Here is a 26,846-nt window from a genome sequence, read left to right on the forward strand (position 1 = left end):
TATGGTGAAGAAAGTAAAATGACCAAGCATGAAAAGTACAGTGTTTTTAAAAGAACTGTGACCAACGTCAGTACAATCTTTTAGTTTATATGTATATATATAAACAGACATATGTACAAAACTGCTCTTAGAAAGTAAACAAATGCAACAACTTATTAGAACGAAATCTATTGTCTGCTTTTTGGAAAACAGTAGTTTAAGAGCCTTTTAGGGGCCAATAGTTTGCTCATCAGTGTTAAATCTTAGTGTTTGTTTAAAGTTTTTTTGGAAGTGTAATATGCAGTTTAACCTCTTTATACCATCATCACTTTATAAGCACAATAATCTAGCGCTTCCTTCTCTAGCTAAGTGTATGAGAATTAAAGTGCATGTGCAACACTATTTTGTTCTTGACACCAAACTCAAGGCTTCAGTGAGTGTTTTTTTTCTTCGAACATTTAAAACAAGGATGTGGCAGTGTTGACACGTTTTGTTTTTTCTTCCTGTCTCAAAGGAATGTTTTAAACACGGGTAAATAATTAGACAGCAACTGCAAAGGAAGTAACCGATTATGAATATATTAAATACTGTCATTCAAACCGTTTACAGCGACACTCTTCAGAACAGAGCATGCTGCTCTTTTGCATGAGAGACAAAGCTCCAGAGCCGACATCACTCATGGTTACATTGCATGATAAAAGCACTAAAACATGATCATGAGTGCACCATTTTACAGGACACGGCTGTCCAGTGGAGAAATCACTACCTCTACCATTAGAATAGTAGCAAAACAAGAGAGCATCCGAGACATGTACCAAAGCCTATTCCATTCCCTATTTAAAAGGTCCATCGCAGGTCTATACACCAGTGCTACAGATGATTTGCTTTTAAAGCGCTGAATAAATAGACGATAGTACCACGATGCGTGAAGGCCAACAATACGTATGACTGGGATTGTCCCAGTGACACAGAGGAGACAGTTCAGAGCAGCATGTTTTTTGGGGACGAAAAAAAAAAAAAAATCCAGAGGCAAATCGGCAAATACTTTTCTACATGAATTTTTGGGTTATGATCTTCAGATGCAGCAGACCTTGTTTAGATGCAGCAGTCTCTCAGTCTGTTTTACAGCAAAGAGATGACACCTCTGCTGATCAGAGACGAAAGCTCTGCTGCAAGTGAGCTTGCCAAACTGAAAAAGATTTCAAGTAACAAGAACTCAATCAATAAAAAATGCCACAGGCTGTAGATAGAGGACAAACCCCGAATAGACCAAAATTAAGAGCATGTTGGCCGTCAGTCCAAACATTCACTTACACGCAGCCACTCTCATTTCATTACAGCACAAGCGGAAAGAAGTTGATTGTGGACACCTTTGTGGTCTTTCTGTAATTACAGTAAGCACATATGAGCACCTCTTGACTACAGCTCCCACAAGATGTGTTAGACTTCACTTTCCACTCTTCTTTGGCACTGCGGACCTCTTGGCCTGCCAAAGGTGATTGTGGATCGTCAGGGCATCCACACTGACAGATACAGTCTTGGCAGGTATGACGGTGAACTGCTTGCGGTCAGAGCTGTACTTGTACAGTTTGTCGATCATCTTCTTGGTGATGCTCTTAGGCCCTGTGCCAGTGAGCTTGTGGATTTCCTCTGTGTCTGGGAAGTATGAGTAAAGCGCCCGGAACTGGCAGCCTCCATCGCGGAAGAGAATCATCAAGTGGTTCGATTCACACTTCTCAAGTTCCTGCAAACAAATGTGAAAGCTAATTATTTCTCAAAAGAGTCAGCCTACTTGATCACAAAAATGCTGCACTGGAGGACCATACTAAAAAGCCCTTTCTATGCATAAATTTCTGTGATGTGATGTGAAGCTTACTGACTGTTTTTAGGCAAAAGCTTTTAGGAAGGTAACAAACCTCAAGGATGGAGTTCTTCTGTGGTTCGTTTACTTTCCCTGCCAAGCAGCAGTGAGAGATGGCATTGTGGATTATCGGCTTATTAGACTTTGCACTTGGCTCCTTGAAAAGTTTAGGCCCTGCAGGGGAGAAGGGGGGAAAATTAATAAATAAAATGAAAAAATGTGAGTAAAATGAAATAAATTTAAAAATCCTTAGTACACTGCCAGAAATAAAGGGGACATATTTTAAGAATATCTTTCAGCATATGAAATGTTAAAGTGGATAACAGCAAGCTTTCCATCCAGCTGAATAACAGAAATATCGCAAAAACCTTTAATCTCTGTTCAACAGAAAAAACACTTCTGAGAAATGTGGAGTGGGTTTACAGAGAAATCTTTAATGTTGAGCAGCTTGTCATTGCTGTATTGTGTAACTATATGGCTGTATTTTATATCGTAAGAGCGCAGAGACAGAACACACCAGCAAGCATGGACATGGAAACAGCTCAGGAAATGTTCATTAATAAGTTTATTAGTCAGTCCAATGGTACTGGGCAATATATCATGACTACTCTATTCATATTTTTTCACATTATTTATTCAGCAAATATATGTTTCCATTTTAATTGATCACATTTCTCTATATTCTCAAAAGATCTCACTACCTCAAGTGAGCACACAACTTCTGTCTGAATTTTGTTGTTTTTACGCACATTTTGGCATCTCCATTAATTCCTTTTTATTTGATATATATCAAAATAAGCTGGCAAATACATGAATGGAAACCTAGCTACTGTCTGTCCAGAAAAACGCTCAAATTGTTCTACAAATAAAAGGGGAGATTGCGTACCAGTATATTCTGCCATAGATGTCGATGTAATGGAAGACGCAGTCGAGCCGTTGTCCCAGTCCCGCTCTGTAGTCCGACTGAAACCAGAAAATGACTCTACCGATTCCCCCCTGTTCATGGAAAGAACACGCCAATAAGAGCAATAGTGTTCAGCTACATTTAGAGGTCACCATCTGGATTAGTGGATTGATTTTGGACATTAATTAAAACTACACAGGCACAGCCACACATGTGCATAGCTTACCGCTGAGATCCTGCACCCCCTGAGTTAACACTGTCTGCCTCAGTGGTGGCCACAGAGGCCAGTGAGAGATTAGAGCCGGACTGGGCGCTGACAAGGTTCTCATCTGAGAAGGGGAGATAATTTTAAGAATTAGACATAAGACTTACCAATAAATGTGCAATAATTAATAAAGAGCCCCCCCAATTACATCAGATATGGCATTAACAGAGTATAGCAAAACTATATCAATCAAATGATGTATTTGGGGGTTAGTTAAGGATCTCTTACTAGAATTCTTCTTATTTGTTTTAAATGCCTCCTGATGACAAAAAACAACAGCAAGGGTGCTTACTGGCAGGGGAACATTTTGGGAGTGTGTCAGTGGAATGCTCTTCCTTCAACACAGACTTCGGTCTTTGTTTCTTGGGCTTAGGTTTGGGTTTAGGCTTGGGCTGTTCCTGTTCCTCAAACATCTCTTGCTGTTTCCTTCGCAAGTATTCTTGCTTTATTAACTCTCGTCTCGCTTTCTCTTCTTCTTTTCTCATCCGATCCTCTTCAGCTTTCCGCCTGGAAAAATTAGGTCTTCCTTAACAATTGTGCCATAAATTCTTAACATGTCTAAGAAGTCATTAAAAGAAGCATTTTGCACATGAGAAGCCATCCTTCTATGATAATCTGCTGGATTTAACTCCAACACCTTAAACAAGAACCTAAACCTTAAAAAGTTGTTAGTTATTAAATTTATTTTTATGGTAATGCACCAGTAAGCAGCAAAACAAGCTGTGTGGAACTATTTCACTGTGTCTACATTACTAAAGCGATTTGTAATCACTGTTCATGCACTGTTCAACTACCAAGAGAGGGTATAATGCCCACTTCTCTATTGCAGGTTTGACAGCAGTTGAAAACATGACATCTCACATTATGCAGAACAGAAAAACAACAGAGGCAAAAAGGAAAGTCCCTGGGAGCAAGCCAATGCAAACCATAGCAAGTTTTTGAAAAGAAAAAAAAAAAGGTTTCAGCCATGGATTTCGGTCCATCACTCAGAGCTATTTTATCACCTTCCGATTTGATCAAGTCATCATGTATTGTTGCTCCTGTGTAAAAAAACTTCTCCAACTTTTTTTTGTCTTTTTTATTATTATTTTTTTTTATTTAAATTTTTTTTTACATAAATTTAAAACTCTAGTTACCATTTGCATTGTATTAAAATTTCATGCTGAAAAGGCCAACAAAAACAGTCCAAAATTACTTGGTTTATTCATTAACTTCCATTACTCGTGAAGAATGAGACAGATGTTGGCAGTACCTGGCTTCATCCCTCTTAAGCTCGCTCTCCACCTCTAGCTGCTGCTTGCGGAGCCGAGCCTCCTCTGCCTTCTTCTGTTGTTTCAGAAGAAATGCTGCCCGCTTTTTGGCCATTTCATCCTCAGCCTTCTGTTCATCCTGTAGCCCAAAAATATTCAAAAGAACACTTGAAACATTTTCAGCATCACTGAATTTTATCTAGGGTGGAATGGAACACAAGCCTGTACCTTGAAGAAGAAGCCCATGCCGGTTTTCTTTTCCCCATCTGCTGCTTCTGTGGTGACGTTAATGTGTTGGAACTTCCATCATCTGACTGGACTGCCAAGTCTGACAAGTCCACTTCGATTAGATTAGCCTTGCTCTTTGTGCTGTCCTCAGACAAGGCATTCTCAAACTGAGGACCATTGTCAAAGGTTGCATCAGGGTCCCTTACTGTATCAGACACATCTTCATTAAACGTCATTCCCAGGGCCACAGAACTTGGCTCCCGTGAGACAGTACGCAAGTTGGCCTCATCATGAAGATGGAAGGCAGTGTTCTTCAGGGTCCCCTCATCCTGGGTGACTGTCTCATAGTCCACTCTGGGGGTCCTGCCCCCTGGACTGGCTCTAGCGGTAGGACTGTCAACAGGAGTAGGGGTAGATACTTTCTGCCCTTTGCTGTGCTCCTTGGACAACTTCAGCTCAGACGGTTTGGAGCGGGAGCGTGCTGAGCTAAGCTTTGGGGGCTTCCGGACTACAGGGCTGCCGCTTGGCTCCACAAAATGGATAGCAGCTCGGACCTTTGGTTCAGATACAATTCCTTGGTCACCATTAGGCGGTGGGGCAGCACCTGGTGGGGACTGGATGTTCTGCTTCATGAGGAGGTCCTGCTGGAGTGATAGCTGCATCATCTGCTGCTGAATGCTGCTGATAGCATCATTGAGCATTTCTATGGAGCGGTTACACTCATTGAGGTCTATTTCCTCATCTACATCTAAGGCACTAGGGGGCATGGCAGCTGCACTATCCCATTCAAGGGATGCCTTCTCTGGCTCTTCAGGGCCTTTCTCTCCATCCCTCATTGCATCAAGACTTGAGTCATCTTTTGAGGACTTCTCTTTTTCCCCATTAAGCTTCTGGTTATCTTTCAAGTGATCTGGTTTCAGGGGCTGAGGGAGCGTGTCACTCTTCCCTTTTTTAACTATGTGAAGAAAGGCAGCTTTCCCAAGTTTGAGCCTTTGCCTAGCACACAAGACCTCCATCTTCTTCTTCTGTGTCTCGATGGCGCGGCGTTTTTCTTCAAGCTGCATGTGCAGCTGCACAAGTTCTGAAGCCAGCATGTTTGCATTGTCCTTGCCCTGCTGTGTGGGACTCTGGTCCCTCTTCATCCTCCAGGAGGTGAGGGGAATAGTGCAGCTCTCTGAGCCATCCGGTGTGGTCCTTTGTGAGCTGCTGGTGCTGGAGCGGATGTCTTGATTACTGCCAAACTTCTGCATTTTCCGTTCCGCAAAACTGGTCATTCGCACACTGCCACTTGCCACACTGCTCACCTGTGACTGAACACTGAGACCAGGGCTAGAGCACCTGCTTCCTTCATCCTTGTCCTCATGCTCCTTCACGTTCATGTCCTCTCGCAGCTTTGCCGATTCCACATCCTCTTCATACAGCTGCTTCTTTTGTGGATGCAGCTCTTTGGTTAGTTCTGCATCCTGCTCTTCAATTGTCTCCACAGTGTCTGTATCAGAGTCAGGCAGAATGCCCCAGGCCTGGACAGGCCTCTTGTCCTCAGGCACAGAGGAATGCAGGTAAAACCCTGAAGACTGTTCAGCAGGGGGCTCAACGCTGCTGGTGACCATGGGTCTGAAGGCATGAGTCTGCCCAGGAGGTGGAGGCACAGAGTCATTGGATTTGGGCTCAGAAGTTATTTCAAGCTCAGAGCTGGAGCTAGCATTGAAGGTTCGGTTAAGGCTGTGCGGAGGTCTTCGCCTAGCTGAGGAACTGGGTCCATCTCCTCCACCAACTCTCCGTCCTGTCCCACGCTGTCTTGATTCCCCAGACTCTTCTTCCTTGTTCAGGCATATGGACTTTTCTTTTGCTGGTTTCAGGACAGCAGGCATCAGTGGCTCCAGATAGAAACTGGCAGTACGGGAATCTGCACTGGCTTCCTCTTGTCTTCCCCGGGTGCTTGTTTTAGCACCAGGGGTGGCGGAGTGGCGCTCTGGGTCGCCACAGTTTGCCAAAGTACTGTCATTCTTTGATGACTCTGCCCTGATAACTGTTACCATCACGTCTTCTTCATCCATGTTAACATTTCCTAACAGCCCGTGACCGTTGACCCGCCGAGGACCAACCTGGCTTGGATGGCTCTGATGCTTGGGTGTGACAGTGGAGGCTAGGCTGTCCTCACTGATGGAGCATGTCAGACTAGCACTGTCGCCCGAGGCCAAGTCTGCATCGCTATCCGTGGCACAGTGGAGAACGTAGCGATTCAGCTGGGACAATGGCCTGGTTAGAATTACAATTGAAACAGGTCAAATGTGGATCAAATAATTAACAATGAGCACTCATACACATAATTCAATGTAAAACCACAAGAATACAGAATACACTTTTTCTTGTACCTCTGTCTTTTGTCTGACCAAGCCACAGACCCCCGACTTTCTTGTGTGAGTGAATTTGAACGATTTCGACAGGCTGTTAAGAAAGCACAAGACAATGTGATCAACCAGTGTAGCTCTTCTGGTATACAGGCCACAGCTTATTTGCTGTTAGTCTGCCACTGAAACATGGAAAAGCTAAAATAGTTTTACAAAAGCATTTAAGTATGAATAGCTTGTGTTTTTGCTAAGTGGCCATGTTTATTGTATAGAGTCTTACCTGAAGCATCCTCTCCTTGCTGAGCTTTCTGCTGCCTCTGTCTCAGAGGTAGGAGTGGATGTGAAGGACTAAAGCTGGAACTCCCCTTGTTACTGAAACAGAAAGCAGAGGGCACTGTTGGCAAGCTTCTATATCACAAAAATCAGGGCAAATGATATCCAAGTCTACTGGAGTCCAAAATCTAATCTTAACTGACACTATGCATTTTCCATGTGGCTGGAGAAATATAGACAAGCAGTGTTAGGAATGACTGCCCTAATTAAAGTAATTTGTTAAATGTAAACATCTCAACCTGTAATTCCACCAAAAACCTACAGTCTAGACCAAGAAATCAGGATCATTCAATTAATTTTATGCAAATGTTTTTTCCAAGCTCCAAAAGGAACAACACAACTGTTCCCTATTAAGTCATACAGGGAAGTAAACTCCCTGCAGGCATGGTGCTGTCGGACTGACCCAGTAAAACCTTCCCAGGCTTTATCAAACCCAAAAAGTTAAAAAACTGAGAAAAGCTACATGACCTTAAATACTAGTTATTAAATATTTCTCTAGACCTCATTAACACACCTCATAATCATCACAATCTTATAATTCAGGTCACATTTTGACACAAAAGGTCTAAATACAACAGACCATTGTTTAAACATTGTACATAATCTTTTTTTCAGAAAGCTTGCAGACCTGCCGATATAGGAAAAAAGGCTAAGGAAGAAAAAAAGGCAAAACTGTCTGCCAAGCACACAAAAAACATCAACTCTGATACACTATAAAAGATGTTCAGATGAAAGCTTTTGCATGAAGGAAAAGAGGGCCTTTAAGACTTACAAATGATCAGATTCCTCAGGGTGCAGGAAGTACCTGTTACACACTTCTGGACTGTTTGGGACAGGGTGAGCATGATCAGCAATGCCAGGCGAAACCAGGAAGCTCCGTTTGGTAGCATTAGAGATGGGCACAGAGGGCCGGGAACTCTTGGACTGAGTCATTGCTCTTGCTGTGAGGGAGACATTTGTTAAATCATTAGATGTATAAATAATGATTCTGAAATACATATATTAAGATAGTGTGATGCACACTACGCAAGCACCAACTAAGTGGCAGCTTTATGGGTATAACAGGATATAATTAGATATCAGAAAAACTTAAGGGTGTGTCGTTTAGGGGTTGCATAGACTAGATGATTAATATAACCACTAGTCGGCACTGTGGGAAGCTGTCAATTCGATGAGGACAATGCCTGAATTTAGCAACAAATATACCCTATCAATCAATCAATCAAGAAAAAAAGTGGACACACAGGAGAACAAAACAGAATTTTTTCTACTGAACACAAAGTAAAAAATACTTTATTAGTGAGGAATTACATCTCGAAATTCCAATTCCCCTGAAATGGGTAAGACTATGCTGAGATACAGGCTCATAAGCCAGACTGTTTTGGAAGAACTTACTTTAAAAGTAAGGGACCATTTGGCTTTCAAAACAACCAATCACAAACTGTTATGCAACCATCACTCTGAAATGCTCGTGGTGTGCAGAAATGGTAATTACTTAGTTCCAACGCTTAGCTTGACAATTTGTTTCACATAAATTAAAATAATAATAATAATAATAATAATACATGAAAAGCACAGATGCAGGATTCTGATGTGATCATTTTAGCATGCTGTATACATCATGTGGTCAAAGTGACCAAGATAAAACAAAAACTCTTCTGCAATGCATCCCCACCTCAAAATGAAGCAAGCCCCTACTAGCAAGCCACACCACAAATACTTTTCATTAATATCCAATTTTTTCTAGTAGAATACTTTATTTTTGTTTTGAAAAATTCAATCATGCAAATCCCTAGATTCCACAAAAAAATACTTTTTCCTTAAAAAAGAAAAATCACCAAATTTAGAAGACATCTGAAAAGTATCAGTATCAATAATAATAATAATAATAATAATAATAATAATAATAATACAATTTAATTTAAAAAAATAGAATTAAAAAACAAAACAAAATCTCACCATCCTTGAATTCCTGGACATCTCTTGGTTGGACAAACTCGGGTTTCACAATCTCAAACCACCAAAAAAGTTCAGCAATGAATACCATCACATTGTGCTGAGGAAAGAATTTGGAGGCATAAAATATTAGAGGATGAGCGTTTCACATGGGCCTACGCAAAAACAAAGACATATTTGACAAAGGAGGAAGGAGATACGTATTCCATTTCTTACCTTGAGCACAAGAGGTGCATACAGCATGTCTTCTAGTGTTAAATAGAAACCTTTGTTGAGGTACTCGTTGGCAAACTCTTTCAATAGCTGTATATTATACAGGCTGTCCGCTATTGAGGTGACCTCCTTCAAGCAAATATCTACACGTGACAGGAAAGATAAGGTTAGCAAACAAGTTCTCTAATGACATCCTTGGTTAGTGACATTTATGAAATACATACAAGCCAGCACTTGAAGTCAATATTTGCTTAAAGTTTAAACTATTTGGAACCAAAAATTCTCAACAGCTACAAAAGCTGCACAGAAGATCTTCTAGGGAAAAGCACTAAGGGGAAAACAATAACCAATGGTATGAGAAAGCAGAAAATGCTACAGTAAACAAAAAATGACATGGCATCCATTTTCCATTTTTAGATCTTTAATTTTTTTACTGATCATATACTAAGCACAAATACCAAAGCCTGGATAACAGGGCAGCACAAAGGGAACCAGGGAAGACAGCTCTGCAACACACAGCTGAATAAATAAATGCCTACCATCAAGCTTCATCAAATCAGGGCAGTAGTAGTGGACCACTGTCAGCAGAGCGGCACCATCGCACACATCCCTCATCAGATCTTCCAGAAGGGGGAAGTGGGGTAGCTGGCGACCTGAGGCGTGCTCCCGCCGGTAGCGCACCTGAACACGTGAGAGGATACAATGGTCCAAGCAGCTTGACTAATGAATTTCAGCTAACACAATCCAGGTTTGACATTCTAGATACACCTAGAAATGTACATGCCTCTTTCAAATACATTTTTTCATAAGTGAAAGGAATTTTATGTTCATAGCTTTAACATGACCATCTAAAGCATCTAGCTTATAAGAATCTGTTGTAAGTAAATTATATTATAAATTAAAAAATACTATGAAGGAAAATTATATATATATATATATATATATATATATATATATATATATATATATATATATATATATATATATATATTTGGGACATCCCATTAAAACAATGAAATTTTATGATCATAGCTTTAATATGACCATCTAAAGCATTTAGCTTATAAGAATCTGTTGTAAGTAAATTATATTATAAATTAAAAAATACTACAAAAGAAAAAAATATATACATTTGGGACATCCCTATATATGTGTGTGTCAAGCCAAGCCAAGCCAAAAGCAGAGCTAATAAAACAATACAGTACATGGACAAATTTCTTGTATTTTTTTTTTTTTTAAAGACAAAGAAAAGTTTATTGAATGACACCCAGAGCAACTGACAAGACAAGAGCATTGAATATACAGCATAGTGTCTTCACTAAATGAAAAAATTAATCAAGGCTGTCCGTTCCATTGAGAGGAGATGCTTTACTTCAGTCAATTAGCATTTCAGCAATTTTAGAAGGCAATTAAAATCAATGGCAATGTAGTCAGGCACGATCAGGAACGGTCATCCCTGAGCTTGCTAAAACAGCTTTCTAAAACACACACAAGCTAAGCCTAGCTAAATACACCACAGAGCAAGAGCTACAATACAGAGGAGGAAATGAGTTTGGAATTAGTACAGAATGGAGATGGAGGATGGAGGAGCATCATACCACATGTGGGTACTTCACAAGCTCCAGCATGCAACTGGCCAGCACAAGCATGAGATCAGGCTGGAGGGACAGATGCAGCAAAGTGAGAGGAGTGAGTGCGTTATGAAAAACAGACAGACTGTAAAGCAATGGAGACAGAAGAGAAGGCTACCATGTACACTTCAGCACAGAAATAAAGAAAAGGGCTAAAGCTGGGACGCCACAATGGGGGTTCAAACAAACACACAGTTTCTCACACATCACCTTCACACACACATATACACACACAGTGGAATGTGTTAGCTCATACTGCGTGGGCTTAGGGGAGTGAAAGGGAGATTGTTCGGAGATTATTGGACAACGCGAGCCATTGGGCATTAGAGTTTCCCCACTGTAATTCACTGCAAAGCCAAAAGAAGCGTGGCCTGGATGGTGAGGTATGTGCGCACACATCAACACATACTAATGCGTGCAGCGGTGGAGACGATTGCACTGGCAGCCAACTTACAGGTACTAGCTTCCAATACCACTTTGAGGGAGACTATCCAAGTAGCAAGGGAGGAGGAGGTTAAAGGGAGAGAGACGGGAGGGGGAGCAGACAGGAATGTACGGTCAGAGAAGAAACAGAACTGACACCGCTAGCAGGCTCCAAAGAGAAAGAGAGAGAGACAGAGGGAAAGGGACTGGTGGTACTGGAGAACTTTCATATGCAATCTATTCTCTGTGATACAGTGAAGAGATTTTAGGCTGTATGCCAACACAGTCCAGTGAGACAAAAGGCTATCAAAACTCTGATATTGCTGTTCACATATTCCAGCACTGTACCTCCTCTAAACTTACAAAAAAAAAGAAAGAAAAAAGAAAAATTGGCAAGAAAATTAAAAGCTTAAAATAATGATACCTTCTGGTGGCTGGGTGAATCCAGCAGATGCTGCTTTACTTTGTGTTCCTTTTCTGTGATCTCTCTCATTTTCAGGTTCACCTGGAGACCACAGAGATATTATCAGAAGGCCATGCATGGATTACCTTTTCCAGGCTCCACACAATCTGTTTATACTGGCAGCTTTCTCTGGCCTTGGTTCAAAAAAAGATCCAGTAGGGGGAGAGAGACCAATCCTTTATTGACCTAGGCGATTCTATACACATATGAAGTGGAGAAATAACCCCAGACTGAAGTACTTTACATGGGATTAGTTTTACATGGGGAGGTAGAGTGATGTAATTATTACTAGTTTTTTTTAGTCCCGTTCAAACCCACCATGTAAATACCTTTTATAGACATGTTCTTGCATGTGATTCCAGCTTTTACCTACTATTTAACAAGCCATAGAAATAACTCTTAATTTTCAGCTGTCAAAATAATCATTACTGTGGTCAGTTCAGCCTCTGCAGTGCCCCCTCTGCTTCAACTCTACTCCAGGAGTGCATGTGGTAGATCAATACAGGAGTATGAATCTATATCACAATATGCAAATCGGTTAACCAATGTTAATAGTGCTCTGATGACAACATCCACTTTGTGCAGCACTGAACAAAAATGAGATTAAAATATAACAAGCAAAATCTTAGTCGTAAGTTGCCATTACTTCACTATCTACTGTTAGTTAAGGTTAGCTGTGTGAGAAAATGTGAATCACAAAACGATTTGGATAATTTTTTCTTTTAATTGCATTTTTTTTTTGCCTGTTTATATGAGACATTATCACCACTGCAATAATGCTAATTTCTGCTAGCCATGCAGTTTTGTAGTGTTATATAAGCACCAAGCTAACAATGGTGAATGTTTGCCGTACTGGGTTTAATATCATCTTACTTTAAACACGATATGAGTTCAGATATGTGTAGGCTCAGATAATCACTCCCATTCCATCCATCTCTCTCAATTTTCATTCTGCCAATTTTCTCTTTCTCTCGCCCTCTCTGTGTTTGCTTTTCATTAGCACCTAATGATAACTTAATGGTCCAAAGTGTCCCTTCCAATTTGAACCAGGGACCGATAAATGGTTAGGGCAAACAATTCCAATTAAATTATGTTTAGACATAATCTGCTTGCATACAGACAGAAGTACTGCATAGTGAACTTTTCAGGTGTCAAGAACGCATGAAACAAGTACACACCACTATCCTAGTAATTGACAAAGGTTTCTTATCCCGTGTGAATCAGTCATAAACATTACAGACATTCTGTAATAAAAGTTTACATAATATTACCCCACCTTCTCATGTAAAACTAATTTAATCCCTTCCACATAGTTACTTAACACAAGTAAGCTAGGGCATATTTGTTTAATATTAGAAATGAACACTTAACCTCTGGTTTATCTGAACAAGCTTCCCTGTGGGAAAATTCTTAAAACACTAAAACTCTCCCCAGGTTTGTCTAACAAATTTCAATCTTTATCTGTGCACATCCAAAACGCGTTTATTCACAAAGCACAGCAATAACCACTCAATTCTCAACATAATTTAACAAACTGAAATATTACATATGTACTTAAATCATAGTAAATCCCATTCACTGCATTGCAAGACTTAAAGTAATTTGCAAAGAGACACAGATTTAGACTGTAACCTTCATGTGTGCAGACAAATACTCAGGCACTCACCTTGTTAATCCAGAAGATCATGGCATCCTCCAGATCGAAGGGGAGCTCCTTTGAGGCACTAAATGTGGAGAAGCGTTTGACACAAGTCACCACCTTCTCAATGCTGATCATCTCCACTGTGTAGGCCATCATCAGGGCATCAATCATGGGCATGTGGGAGCTCTACAAGATAGTTCAGAAAAACAGGATTTATCAGATTCAATGGAATAGTGCAACTTCTCACACTGATGTGGAGCATCTGCTCTCACACACGCTGAGCTCATATTCCATAACAAACAAAAACAAAACAGCTCTCAGGCAAGCCATGAAATGCATATGACCTCAGAGTTCACAACTGAATTCTGAAATAATTCAGGTTCTATGGATGGTATGCTCTGATATTTAAATACAATACAGATCCAACGAGAGCAGCCCCGAAAAAAAAACCTCAATGCTGTTCTTGTAAGTTGAGCATAGTAACTGGGCCACAAAATAACCCAAATTAACACCAAACATTCTGTTCTCCGCGGATGTAATCCTATTTGGCCCAATTAAGGTCAGACTCTCATTAACAATGACAAACAAAATACCAACAAATGGCCATGACACTCAAAAGGTGAACTTGAGATCAGATTTTAGAAGCATTTACTTTATTCCAGAATGTTTATTCTTAAAATAAGAGCTGCACTAAAATTTCAGCCATTAAAAAAATTCTTGCTAAAAATGGTCACTTTCAGTTTTTGTCCAAAAGAGAAAAATGGCCAAAGATTTTGAAGGAAAAAAGAACCAAAATCTAAGACATTACAAATAAATTTACTGGTAGTAAAAATAAGAAGCAACAAAAACACTGCATCAAAAGGAGACACAATGCCCAATTGCTTCTCCACCACAGGTTTGAGACCATTGGTAAACTGCTCAATATGCAGAATACAGCAGTGCAACAGAAGCTAAAAAGCAGGTCCTGTAGCAGCTTCTTTAGCCATAGTTTAAAAAGAAAAAAAGAAAAAAAAAGAAAAGAAAAACACCCACAAATAAATAAACCAATCAATCACACCAGAGGCAAAGTACAACGAATAACTAAAAAAAAATAATGGGATTCATTGCCATGAACAATCAACCAGTCTCTGTTGTTGAGAGCGCTGGATTTTGTTGCACATGCTGTAGAGTACTGAAAAAAATTCTACTAGGTTTATTTTATACACATTTTTACTTATTTATTGCAAAATCAGAACACTAGTACATGAACAGTCTTCAGTTTTTGTTCCAAAAACCTACACACACACACTGGAGACCAGTCCTTTAACCTTTCTTTCTCTGAGGGTGTGTGTAGGAGCCCCAGCTGATCACTGCCTCACTCCCAGAGCCAGACTGTCTGCAGGCATCAGCTCCACCACAAAGCCCCTCCTGTTACCATGGAAACCCCTTGCCCAGTCATGCACTGGCTTCTTCTCTCTAGGTTGCACAAACATGTCAGCGCAATCCAGTTGGATTGGGCCTCCACTCCAGACAACTGTATGGGCTTACTTAAATGCTGCATTTCTGGGAGATTAGCTCTTGATCCTGACAATGAGCGAGACATCTTGACAAATCAGCTGACAGAGGAGCACTGCTATGGAGATGGCTGGTTGCCAGGGTAACAGAGTAAAATCACAGCAGGTTTGACTACCCAGGGAGCCCTCTGGGCCCTTACCAAGCTAGGAGATCTCCACCTATATAAGGGAAAACTGTGAACATAACAACTGAGAGTCAAAATTAGGGAGGCACTAATATGGGAATTGTAGACTTATGGTGATATCCAGTACTTTTTACATACATATTTGCAGACATTGATACCAATGCTGATAGACAAACATTTATAAAATGTAGCAATAGGGATTACATCTACCTGGATTAGCATTGCAGAGAAATATCTTTTTCCCGGTAAATACATTTACTTTCCGCAGAATCACACATCTACCAATACAAATATTATTCCAATATTATTGTGCATGTCTATCACAAATAAAGCTGAATACACACTACATTGTCAATAACGTTCAGAAACGGTCCCAAAAATGTTATCACAGTAATAAACAAGCCAGCAGTTAGGATGAGAACAAAAACAGGAAACAGAATCAAATGGAATTGATGAGCAGTTACATAACTGCATTACGCTGTGAAACAACTTCAACTGGCTGGCTTAAAGTCAATAGCTGATCAATAGGTCTTAAAATCACTCCAGTGGGGAACAAACAATCCAGAGTTAGCACAGTGACAGGAGGGTGTTAAACTATCCTGACACAGCACAGGTGTCACACTGTTAGATTACAATTATATTGGCGTATCAAAAAACTCTCAGTACCTCACAATCACTACTTGACTGGCAAATATATGTATACACTGTATAACATCTGGTTAGTTCTGGCTTTACAAGTCAAGTATCTGCTATGATGTCAAAGAAGGCAAAATGCTGGTCCCCACATGGTGACACTTAAGCACCTCTTTAGCCTAAAGTGATCTATGGCTACAGTAATGTTTCAGGGTATAGTCACCCCATGTCTCAAAAAAGTAACAGGAGGATTAGGCTTGAGCTGACTAACTATAGTATAACTATAGTAGTCAGACTTCATCTATCACGACAGCCATCAAGTTGGACAATTTAATTGTCAGAAAATGTAACCTCCATGGCTTTAAATTAGAATTACACTATTTTTTCTTTTTTTCTGCATAATTCAATTGTTGAGATGTGAACAGATTCATTCAGAGTTCTGGTATGAAACAGTGCTTGCCCATAGTGACCATTCCACTTACACCTGTCTGAGTTTTTATGTGTACTGTTGATGAAAATGACAATTTGTCACTACTTTACTTTTAACACCATACATATAACTCTCCATCAAAAGTGAAAGAAAAAGAAATAGGCCAAAAGCTTTTCTCAAAACTCACATAAAACAACGACCTAGGCATCACTCCACATATTTGTAACCATTTCGTGCAATAAATTTACAGGTAACTTTGAGGCAGCTTTTAGAAATACAAAACAGTTTGAAAGTCTGGTTCCGATCACCACCACTATGAACAATTCTGACTCGCAAAGTTTCTCTAGAATGGCACATTTCACATTAAACTACTCCAGATAGCTTTGTTTACATCTTAATCTAGCTATGCAGAATTTCTGAAAAATCAGTGGAACCCCTGTCAAAAATGCACAAAGGATTCTGCATTCTCTATATATTGTTCTCCATGTCCTATCTCAACCCTGATTTACTGTGTGGCTTCAAAACATTCTATAGCAGTGCTATTTTTACTAGGGTCATGGTTGCAGCAGCCTTCCTCACAAGGAACATCTTTCCCACCATATCATGAACTTTGGCTTAACTGACTGATGTGGTTCCATCAATGTGGTTAAAGACCAAAAGAGAATTTCATATATATCACCTTTATAACAGTAGACTACAGTAACAGCACCTAAATTAACACAGTAAGCTTACGCCATTCAACTATTTTAACAAGAAGATATCTATGTGCTGTAAGTGTGACTTTACCAAACTAAAGCCACAGTTTTTGACAAGAAACACAAGCATGTTTATGTTCTTCAGCTGAAACAAGCTTACTGGAAATTAGGGATGCATCAACATCATTCTTCTCAGGTTGAATACGGGTATGTATTTTTTGTACTCGCCAATAGGGTGCCCAATACCATACTGAGTTATCTACTTAGAATTAAGTAGTTGTTAGTGTAAATGCGTGCAATGTACCTTGACAGTTAAAACATCAAAATCTAGCTGATTTTAAATGAAGCATTAGCTAGCTATGCTATTTTATTTAACACTACCTTGGAGCAAGCAGCACTGCAGTGAAGAAGAGTGGGTTTTGTTTCACATTGGAAAAGCACTTCTGTGCAGTTGTAGGTTTGGTCCTCATCTGTGTCGTTCAACAATAATTTGTATGACTATGAGTACAGGAGCACAGTACCGGGCCAATAGCCGATACCTGTGACAATATCGATGCACCCCTATTGGAGATAGGTTACTGAAGAAAGCTGCTGTTAATCACGACTAATGTCGACCTTACACTAAACGAGTGCAAAGCAGAAAATGCATGCGTGAGTGCCTGAAATCTCTGTAAAAAGGCAAATGTGCTCCATTTTAAAACAATAATCATATTAACCTAAAAATGCAAACTGGCTGTTTTAACATTTTAAGTTCGCTGAGCCTGTAACAATGACGTAAGGAAATGTGTAGAGGACTTTAAGAATGGCATTATTGAAGATGCATAAATGTTTTTTGTTTTTTTTTCCCCCCTCATTCGTTTCTTTTTTCGGCTTTCTTGTACACTTAGTTTTAGTTCACAACATAGCCAGAATATTCAGCTCTACAGTGAACTGGGCTGAGCCCCAGATCTTTGCATGCCCAGCATGTCTTCCCATTTGTACCACTACAGAGTGGAGAAGCAAAAGGGTTTCTCTGCTTATAAATTTCCTCCAGGTGCATGATGGGAAATAATGTCAAAAAATCTAGTTGCAGTCTTGCAAATAGTGACCCTGCAAGATCCCCAGTCTTTGCAAAATCATAGTCTGTGACTAAAAACTGTGACATTGTTGATAGAGGGTGTCAGATTTTAATCTTTCAAAAGTCTTCTAGTGTACGGTTAGCATAAGAGGGTTCTGAGTCTGTAAGTTAATAGCAGCTTCTCAGGCAATATTTACTCACTTGCGCAGACTTGTGGTAATTTTCTTTTTCTGGAAAGCTGCTCTTGCTTGCCCGCCACCACGCCACTATTAGCGATAGCTCACAAGCCTTATGGGGCTGGGTGTTCTCCTAAAGCGACCTAAAGAAAGCTGAGCGAGTTATGCTGTAGGCAAACTGACCTTGACTGCTTTGTGATAATTGTGCTGGTGCTACTTGTGCCCCTGGTGTTCATACAAAGCAAATATCACTCAGTCACACACACACCTTGGAACAATTAGGTTTTGTCAAACAGGTTCATGTGCATTACACTCCACAAAGCATTGTACAGGGTGTGGGCTAAATGAGAGCCATTTGCATGTAAAGGGATAAAACCACAAGTGGGTGGACAGTGCTGACTCACAAACACTTTCAATTTCCTTTCACTAAAGCAGAAGATTACTGCAGGCTGAAACACAGATGGCAATCAACGCCATCCACTTGTTCTCTAGTTTTAGTAGAAGCTCTTGCTTTGAGGTTTTGCACAAAGGTAGATGGTGGTGGATAGGCACTACTGGGCTAAAGAGATTCAGAGATATACACACACACTTAACAGTAGTTTTCTTTTGTCTGCCTTGTCAGTGTGCAGATAAGGCATCTAGAACAGGAAGAGTTCCTCACACCACAGCATATATCCTGACAGTATACCTCCATATTTCCTGCTTATCAGTGTTATTCTGCTGTCACTTAGCATCAAGTCTTCTAACTAGCAGTGCAAAACATGCTACATCTCACTCACAAGGTTCAGTGGTTTCACAACACAACACAACAAATTCATGCAAAAAATCCATGCAAAAGCATTCGCAACTCTCTCCATATTCACCATTTTGATAGGCTGACAAGTGAGGTCCGCCTCTGTGACAGGCGTGTCATCACCCTCCATAACATAGATGCCTTTGCGGGACAGGGCCTGAATGACCGACTGATGGGACTGAAGGGAGGCCACCTGGTCTCCTTTGAGGATGAGGCCACATACACGACAATAGAGCTCACAGGACAGCAACAGTCGGATCACGGGGGGTTTGATGTGCTCCTGCTCGTACTGGTCGGTGTAGAAAGGGTCCCTCAGGTCCTCAGGGATGTGATCTGAGAGGGGAAAACAGGGGAAAGATTAGAAACAGTGGCAGTTCAAAAGGTTATCTGATGTCAAAGAAGCATAAAAGCAGTTAAGATGCTGATTATTGTCCCACTAAACCAGCATCCAATTGTCTAAGTAGAGCAGCATTTAGGCTCCAAGGTAAATTAAGTCAATAGAGATCACATGGTGGAAATGGGGACCCATAAATAACAGGTAGTTCCAGGTGAGGACAGATTGAAAGCCAAAGTGTACAGCACTATGTGATTCAATGAATCACTGAGACTGATTGTTTTCCTGATTGGCTGGGGGATTGCTGATCTGTAAGTGTTACCAAACCGAGTGAGGGTGTGAAAACAAAGCTGCGCCACCATGCTTCACAGTTTTAGAGATCCCACGTTGACACTGAAGAGCTGTGGCAACTGGGGTCTGGCTGCAAACACACTGTTCAAATATTTAACTGAAATAAAGCCAAAACTGCACTTCACTTTGTATGGCATGGCACCATCTTCCTCCTCCCAGGAGCACGAATAATAACTAGCCTTATCCAAGGGTACCATTCTGCTGCATGTCAGATGGTACCAATTATCCCTCATGCATGCATGTACACACACCTGACCTCTCTGGCGCACCATGTAAGAAATTGTGCTTTGCGCCCTGCCTGATTGTCTGACATATACATGGGACATACTACAAGCTGGTATATAAGAACCTAAACAAGGCATTAATGACAAATAGCATAGCTACTATTTTATTGTGCAATGACAAAAAAAAATTGTTAGCATGAAGTGATTAAAAATTGACTGCACCCACTTTTCCCCATGTAACTTGTCTAAGGCCAGTGGTCAGTCTTGTCAATGTGGAAAAACAAAATGCCCCAGCTTCATGAGCAACTTTTCAGCCATCCTCCACTTGTCAGACAGCCAAGAAATACAGTGTGTGAAACAGCTTTAACATCAGACTCTCTCAAACATTAAAAATATTCTAAAAGATTTCAGCTGCATCAGCAAGCTTTCAACCATTCCCCAGCAGCCAAATAGTCCAGTATACTTGGCCAGGATTTTAAAGACCCTTAAAAGGAAGGATAGACTAGCATAGTAAGATAGCAAACTCATCATCTGCATGGATGCCAATTACCATTTTACATGCTCAAAAAGATTAGGGTCATGTATGAATAACAGCACAACCTGGCCATCATGGAGAATCCATGTTAGCCTAATGCTTTAAATTGCACAGTTATGGCTTGCAGCATTAAAGAAAAAAAAAGCTTTCTTTTTGTTTGGAACAAAGAGCGAGATACTTTTGTGAAAGGACACAAAACTAAAAAAATAAGAGGACACAACTTTTGGGAAAGCAATACGATACTGTGTTGTAACTATAGTATTGGAAAATCAAAAAATCTAAACTGCACCACAGATATGCCCCCTGGGTCTCTTCAGAGGGTCTCTAATTTGCCACCTTTTGCTGAAATATTGTTAACAACCTAAACCAGGCATCTTGGTGCATGCTCTCAGCGCAAAGGGGAGAAAGGCTTCAGCTAGACACATCCCTGCTTCAGTTACTAATTTTTTTCCTCTTATAAGTTCTAGCGTTTGCGATTTTCATGTGCCATGACTACACCTTTCTGTGTAATATACAATTAGAACTCTGCAGCATGAAGACATCTTCACAAAAAACATCAAATATTGTGTAGAGTCCTGATCTCAAAACCATAAACTGTGTCCTGAAACCAGAAAACATGCTTATTTCCCCATACCTAAGACAAAAACCCCACATTTACGTAATTACCACACGATCATAACAAATACAGCTGACACGGCCATCACAACTTCAACACAAATTAATTATTGATAAGCAGAGCAACCACGTCTTGAGTGGAATTAGGTCATCTGTCTCAGAGACTAAAGATTTCCTAGCCAGTGATAAGAGAGCTCCCCTCCACTGTACAGTATGGGGGCTAGCTGTAATCATAACATGCTTGAATACACTAGCCACAGGATCCACTTTCCATGGCGAAGACTTGAACACAGTGTTGCAGTGGGACTCACATGCACATGCTAAACACAAACCTATCGTTTAATGTGTCCACAGACCACGAAACACTACTGACTTTGGAAAAGGGTTTACCCTACTCAAACTTCCACCAGTGATGAAAATAGCAAGAAATCAATGTTTAATGCCTGCAGTGACATTTGCCCAAGCTTTGCTCTGCCTGTGTGCAACAGACCTGTGTTGTCCAGTGCCAGGAAAAGAACTAAAAATATACTCTGTGCAACAGTGCTGCTGGTTAATGCTGTAGTCCAGAGTTAGTGAGTTAGCGCAGAGAGAGCAGTCACGCTGCCGTGTTATTTTACAAAAGGGCAACAGAAGGGTCAACAGACTTTTTAAGAGTTTGGATCTACAAATTGTAGTAAACAACATAATCTGATTTTCCATACAGACAACATCGGATTAGCAACGATCACTTCAAAAGCAACAGCAAACTTGTGAAATGAGGTGATAACAATATTATTTATTTAGTGGAATATATAAGACTACTTCCAAGTTCTTAATGAGTTGTTAGTTTGACTCATGCACTGTGAGGCTAACATGAGGAATCAGGAATAACAGGGTTTGGAAAGTCAGGAATGCTTAAATTAATTCATTATGGACAAAACTGCCCCTCCTCCTCCTCTGCTTGTATATACAATCTTGGCTACTTGCAAAAGTCAAACACCATAATTACTGATAGAGGAAATGGCCTCTCAGCCTCAAGCCATGACTATTCCAAAGGCTTAAGAATCACAATAAAAATCACAAAATGCACTGTGGTCAGAGGTACTACTTCTGAAATGCAGCTAGTGAGCTACTGGGAGACTGTACTTCCACTTCACATGCTAAATTTTCATCATGCTAGCTTTGCAAATGGAACGAATGCTGTTGATCCTAACTGCCAGGTCCTGCATCAGTGGACAGAAGCTACTGCTGCACTCACATCCTGAACTTTGCCTGCAGTGACCCAGATCAACTTCCACTGATTGAAGTTTACCCACTGATGGCTTAGGACCAATTTCGAAAAATAATATGTCAAAACCATGTGACCAAAAGGAATGCCTACAACATTTTAGTATAAAGAAGGGCAAAGCTTACTTGAAGAAAGGCCTTTCCATCTGTTATGGTGACCAAATATGGTAGACTGACTGTGCTCTGAGATAGCTATGTTATTATGCAATGAAGATATGATGGCAGAGAAAATAAGCAGTTACAGAAACTTAACTCAGCAACAAGTAAAGATGAGGCGGATCTCATGCATTTTATATGGATTCTAAAACACAATCTACTTCTGTGGCTGACTAGCAAACTCAAGCTGTCTTGGCTGCCAGTCGTGTCATGTCTTAACCACCCAGCTTGGATAGGAATCAAGGCCGTGCGCTAACTGAGATGACAGAAAATAGCTTACCGATTCCGTAAGCTTTAGCAAATAGCCATCGTAGGTTGGCCGCGATTTTTGCCCTCGCTGAATCGTACATCTCCAGCGGTGTAATCTCCAACGCCTCGCCTGTCGTTTCCATCTTTCTCCGGGTGCTGTCCCCTCCAGCACCCAAGTCCACGTCCATCCTGAGGCCACTGCCTACAACAAAACGATTGTCCGAAACGTTAGCACACTGCCCTTTTTGTACTGTCTCACAAGAACTTGACTTCTGTCCTTATTCTTTAACCTATATAGAATAACGTATCCACGTAGATAAAGAAGCGTTTCTTTATGGAAACTAGCTAACGTTACTGGTGTCGGTAGAGCTACCACAGCGATATGCAAATATACTAGCCAGCTAGGTTAGCTAGCTAGCTAACCTAGCTATCCTATCTATCAAGCTACTTTGAACAAACCAAATGATACGAATTTCACAAAGGTATACTGATTTACGGATAAACTGTATTTTAAAAGATGAAATTCCAGTGAACACCCGCAAGTGGACTAGTAACTAGCTAGCTAGCTATTTGCGATGAACGTTAGCTTAACGCTAGTTAAGCTAATCATGTCGCGCAGGCTAACTGGCCAGCCAGGTGTCTAGTAAGCTAATAGCTTTAGACTAGAACTCAAGACTCTGTATGAAATTATATATATATTTTTTGGCTAAACAGCTAGCATGGCTGGATAAAAAGAAGTTAACGTTATTTAACCTTAAATTGACAATGCTAGCTTGTATATTGCCCAATTTTCGCAGAAAATTTAACCTTATATGCAAGACTATGCGCACTGAGAATAAACGACCACTGGACGTTGCCAGGTGAATAAAGGGAGTGTTAGCTAACGTAGCTAACCTAGATAACTAACTATATAAGATAGACAGGGGAAATACTGCCAGTCCTTAGAATGAATAACGTTAGCCTGCTCGCTAAACCCAGTAAACTACTAGCGTTTTGCAGGCTAGTTTATCTTACCGTGAGCACGCTAAAGCTAAACAGACAATAACAGCACTAACAGTGTGCCGAAAAGAGCTCAATTATCTTCGCTAGCAGAGCAGTGTATCTGCATACCTTATACTTTATGCTATATCAGCAATCCAACTTGAGAAATCCGTCAGTTAAGAGTGAAACCATCGGAAAAAGCACGCCAGGGGAACTCATAGAGACCCGCTGGTCCGAACCGACAGCAGCGGAGACGTAGCGGGTGACCGTCTCCTCCCAGCAGCGCTATAGCAGCAGCAGAAACACACGGAGTGAACAAACCTAACAACCGCGCCTCCAGAGGCTGACATTCAAAATGTAACCGACGACCACGATTCAAATTAAAGCGGATTTTTGGCTCCTTAACAGTGGGTGATGCCGTTTTGGCACAATAATGAATCTTTTAAAGTCCAGTGTGCATAAAAAGGGGGCATCTTTGTGATTTTTACAGTGAAATTTGGTAAAGCAATAAATTTAGATTCGAAAGTCTTTGCTGTAGTCTTAAACAAATTTAATAGTCTAAGCATTTGCCTATTCATTGACCTTTCATGGTAAAATTCCTGAAGAAATGAAGGATATTTCAAGAAATTATGAATTGTTAGTATTACTAATACTAATATTGAGGCTATCGCTATCCTTGAATAATACCTGTGCATGTACAACAAATACAACCCTGTTTCCAAAAAGTTAAGACACATGAAAAGTTAATTAAAACAGAATGCAATCATGTGCAAATCATTTAAATCATATAGCTAATTGAAAATAGTACAAAGACAACATTTCAAATGTGAAAACTGAGAAATTCTATTGTTCTTCAAAAATTTGCCCATTTTGAATTTGATGCCAGCAACACGCTTCAAAAAAGTCGGGACGGGGACAACAAAAGACTGGTGAAGTTGTGTAATGCTGGAAAAACACCTCACAACTAATTAGGTTAATTGGCAACAGGTTAGTAACATGACTGGGTATGAAAAGAGCATCTTAGAGTCTTTCAAAAGTAATGATGGGGAGGGGTTCACTACTCTAACTTTGGGATTTCATCATAGCAAAGAACTTTGGGATTTCATCATCTACAGTACATAATACTATTAACAGATTCAGAGAATCCAGCAAAATCTCTGTATGAAAGGGACAAGGCCAAAAACCAATACTGGATGGCTGGGATCTTCAGGTCCTCAGACAGCACTGCACTGCATTAAAACCGACATGATTCTGTAGTGGAAATCACTGCATGGGCTCAGGAACTTCTGACAACCATTGTCAGTGAACACAATACACAATACAAGTTAAAACTCTACCATGCAAAGAAGAAACCATATGTAAACAGGATCCAGAAACATCATAGAGTGCCTCATTCACCAACATCTTTCTAAGTTTCTTCTTAAATTTGTTCTTAAAAAGGTCCTAAGAAAAAGTCTAAGTCAAATTCATTATGCGTTCTTACCTTTGTGCTGTTCGTACCTTTGTGCTCTTAAGTGTGTGTAGATTCTGTTCTTACCTAAGAACAAATCCCAAATAAGAAAACACTGGTGATTGTCAAAATCTTTGTGAAAACCTCATGAGTGGGTTTTAAGAAGAAATTTCTTCATAAGAATGGTTGGTGAATGAGGCCCATTGCTGCCTACTCTGGGCCTGAGCTTATTTAAGATGAACTGAGGAGAAGTGGAAGAGTGTGCTTGATATGACAAAGCAAAATTAAAAATTCTGTTTGGAAATAATGGACACTGCATCCTCCAGGCTAAAGAGGAAAGGGACCATCCAGCTTGTTATCAGCAGACAGTTCTAAAGCCAGTACCCGTGTTGATATGGGGGGGCATTAGTGCATGTGGCATGGGTGACTTACACATCTGTGAAGGCACCATTAATGCTGAATCATATACACTGGTTTTGGAGCAACATATGCTGCCATTCAGGTGATGTCTTTTTCAGAGAAGGCCTTTCTTCTTTCAGCAAGACAGTGTCAAACCACATTCTGCACGTATTACAACAGCATGGCTTTATAGTATAAGGTGCTAAACTAGCCTGACTGCAGTCCAGATCTGCACTGAAAACATTTGTTGCATTATGAAGCAAAAAATATGACAAAGGAGACTCCGAACTGTTGAGCAGCTGAAATCTGATATCAAGCAGGAACGAGAAAACGTTTCACTTTTAAAACTGCAGCAATTGGTCTCCTCAGTTCCCAGACACTTACAGAGTGTTGTTAAAAGAAGAGGGGATGAAACACAGCAGTAGACATGCCCCTGCCCCAACTTTTTTGAAACATGTTGCTGGCATCAAATTCAAAATAGGCATATATTTTTCAAAAGCAATAACATTTCCCATTTTTAATATGTTGTCTTTGTACAATTTTCAAATGAATATAAGGTTTAAACAATTTGTACATTATTGCATCCTGTTTTTATTTACATTTTGCTCAGCGTCCCAACTTTTTTAGAAACAGGATTGTACATTAAAGTTACTGGATAAAGAAAACAGTTGGGATGAACATTGTTTATTTAAGGATCAATTCTTGTGAGGAAATTACAGAATCGAAAATATAGATACTTCAGTATTGATTAGCCAACACCTGCTCAGCAGTGAATCACAAAGGCCATGAAAAAGACACAGATCTGACATTCCCTTCAGTTTACAATATGACTTGGATATTGAAAAAAATTGTCCAAATGTTTGTTTTTGTTTTGTTTTTTTTTTGTATAGCCTACCTAAATAATCAAAAGTGTTTGAATTTAATATCCTGTAGTGCATCTGTTGAACTGATTAAAGGGTGATTCTGCCAATCTTTCACATTTTCTTCCACTTCAAATTTTTCATAACTCAATTGTTGAGATATAAACAAAGTAGGTCATTCACGTCGGTTGGATGTGAAATGGTGCACTGTTGAGAAACTTACCAACTTTCTTTACAGTGTTGGTGAAAGGAACCAGAGGTCAAGATGTCTACAACACAAATATACCTATTTTATTTACTGTCCGAAACAAACAGTGGACCTACACATATCTTCTGGGATTTATATGTAACGCAGATAATGTCAAAAAAATATTTGGGGCTTTAATGGACGTCTCTGCCGTGAATTGATGAAAAAATGTTGTAGGCCAACCTTTATCTCAAAATTATCACAAAACAATGATTCAG

The 26,846-nt window shown here is 40.1% G+C and overlaps 1 protein-coding gene across 1 annotated transcript; it reads right to left on the reverse strand.

Annotated features, from left to right (window-relative positions):
• Positions 1–537: 537 nt before the first annotated feature.
• Positions 538–22,889, reverse strand: camsap1b (calmodulin regulated spectrin-associated protein 1b). The gene is given in 19 exon segments (XM_036598842.1): positions 538–1,723; positions 1,896–2,014; positions 2,727–2,836; positions 2,971–3,073; positions 3,302–3,516; positions 4,262–4,398; positions 4,488–4,546; positions 4,549–6,746; positions 6,863–6,935; positions 7,119–7,210; positions 7,977–8,112; positions 9,131–9,227; positions 9,344–9,483; positions 9,880–10,021; positions 11,426–11,458; positions 11,819–11,899; positions 13,524–13,685; positions 19,032–19,294; positions 22,723–22,889. Coding segments are annotated over 19 exon segments (4,614 nt in total). The 5' UTR covers positions 22,880–22,889; the 3' UTR covers positions 538–1,426.
• Positions 22,890–26,846: the final 3,957 nt, after the last annotated feature.

This window comes from Colossoma macropomum, unplaced genomic scaffold (assembly GCF_904425465.1).
Source record: "Colossoma macropomum unplaced genomic scaffold, Colossoma_macropomum, whole genome shotgun sequence".
Lineage (NCBI taxonomy): Eukaryota > Metazoa > Chordata > Actinopteri > Characiformes > Serrasalmidae > Colossoma > Colossoma macropomum.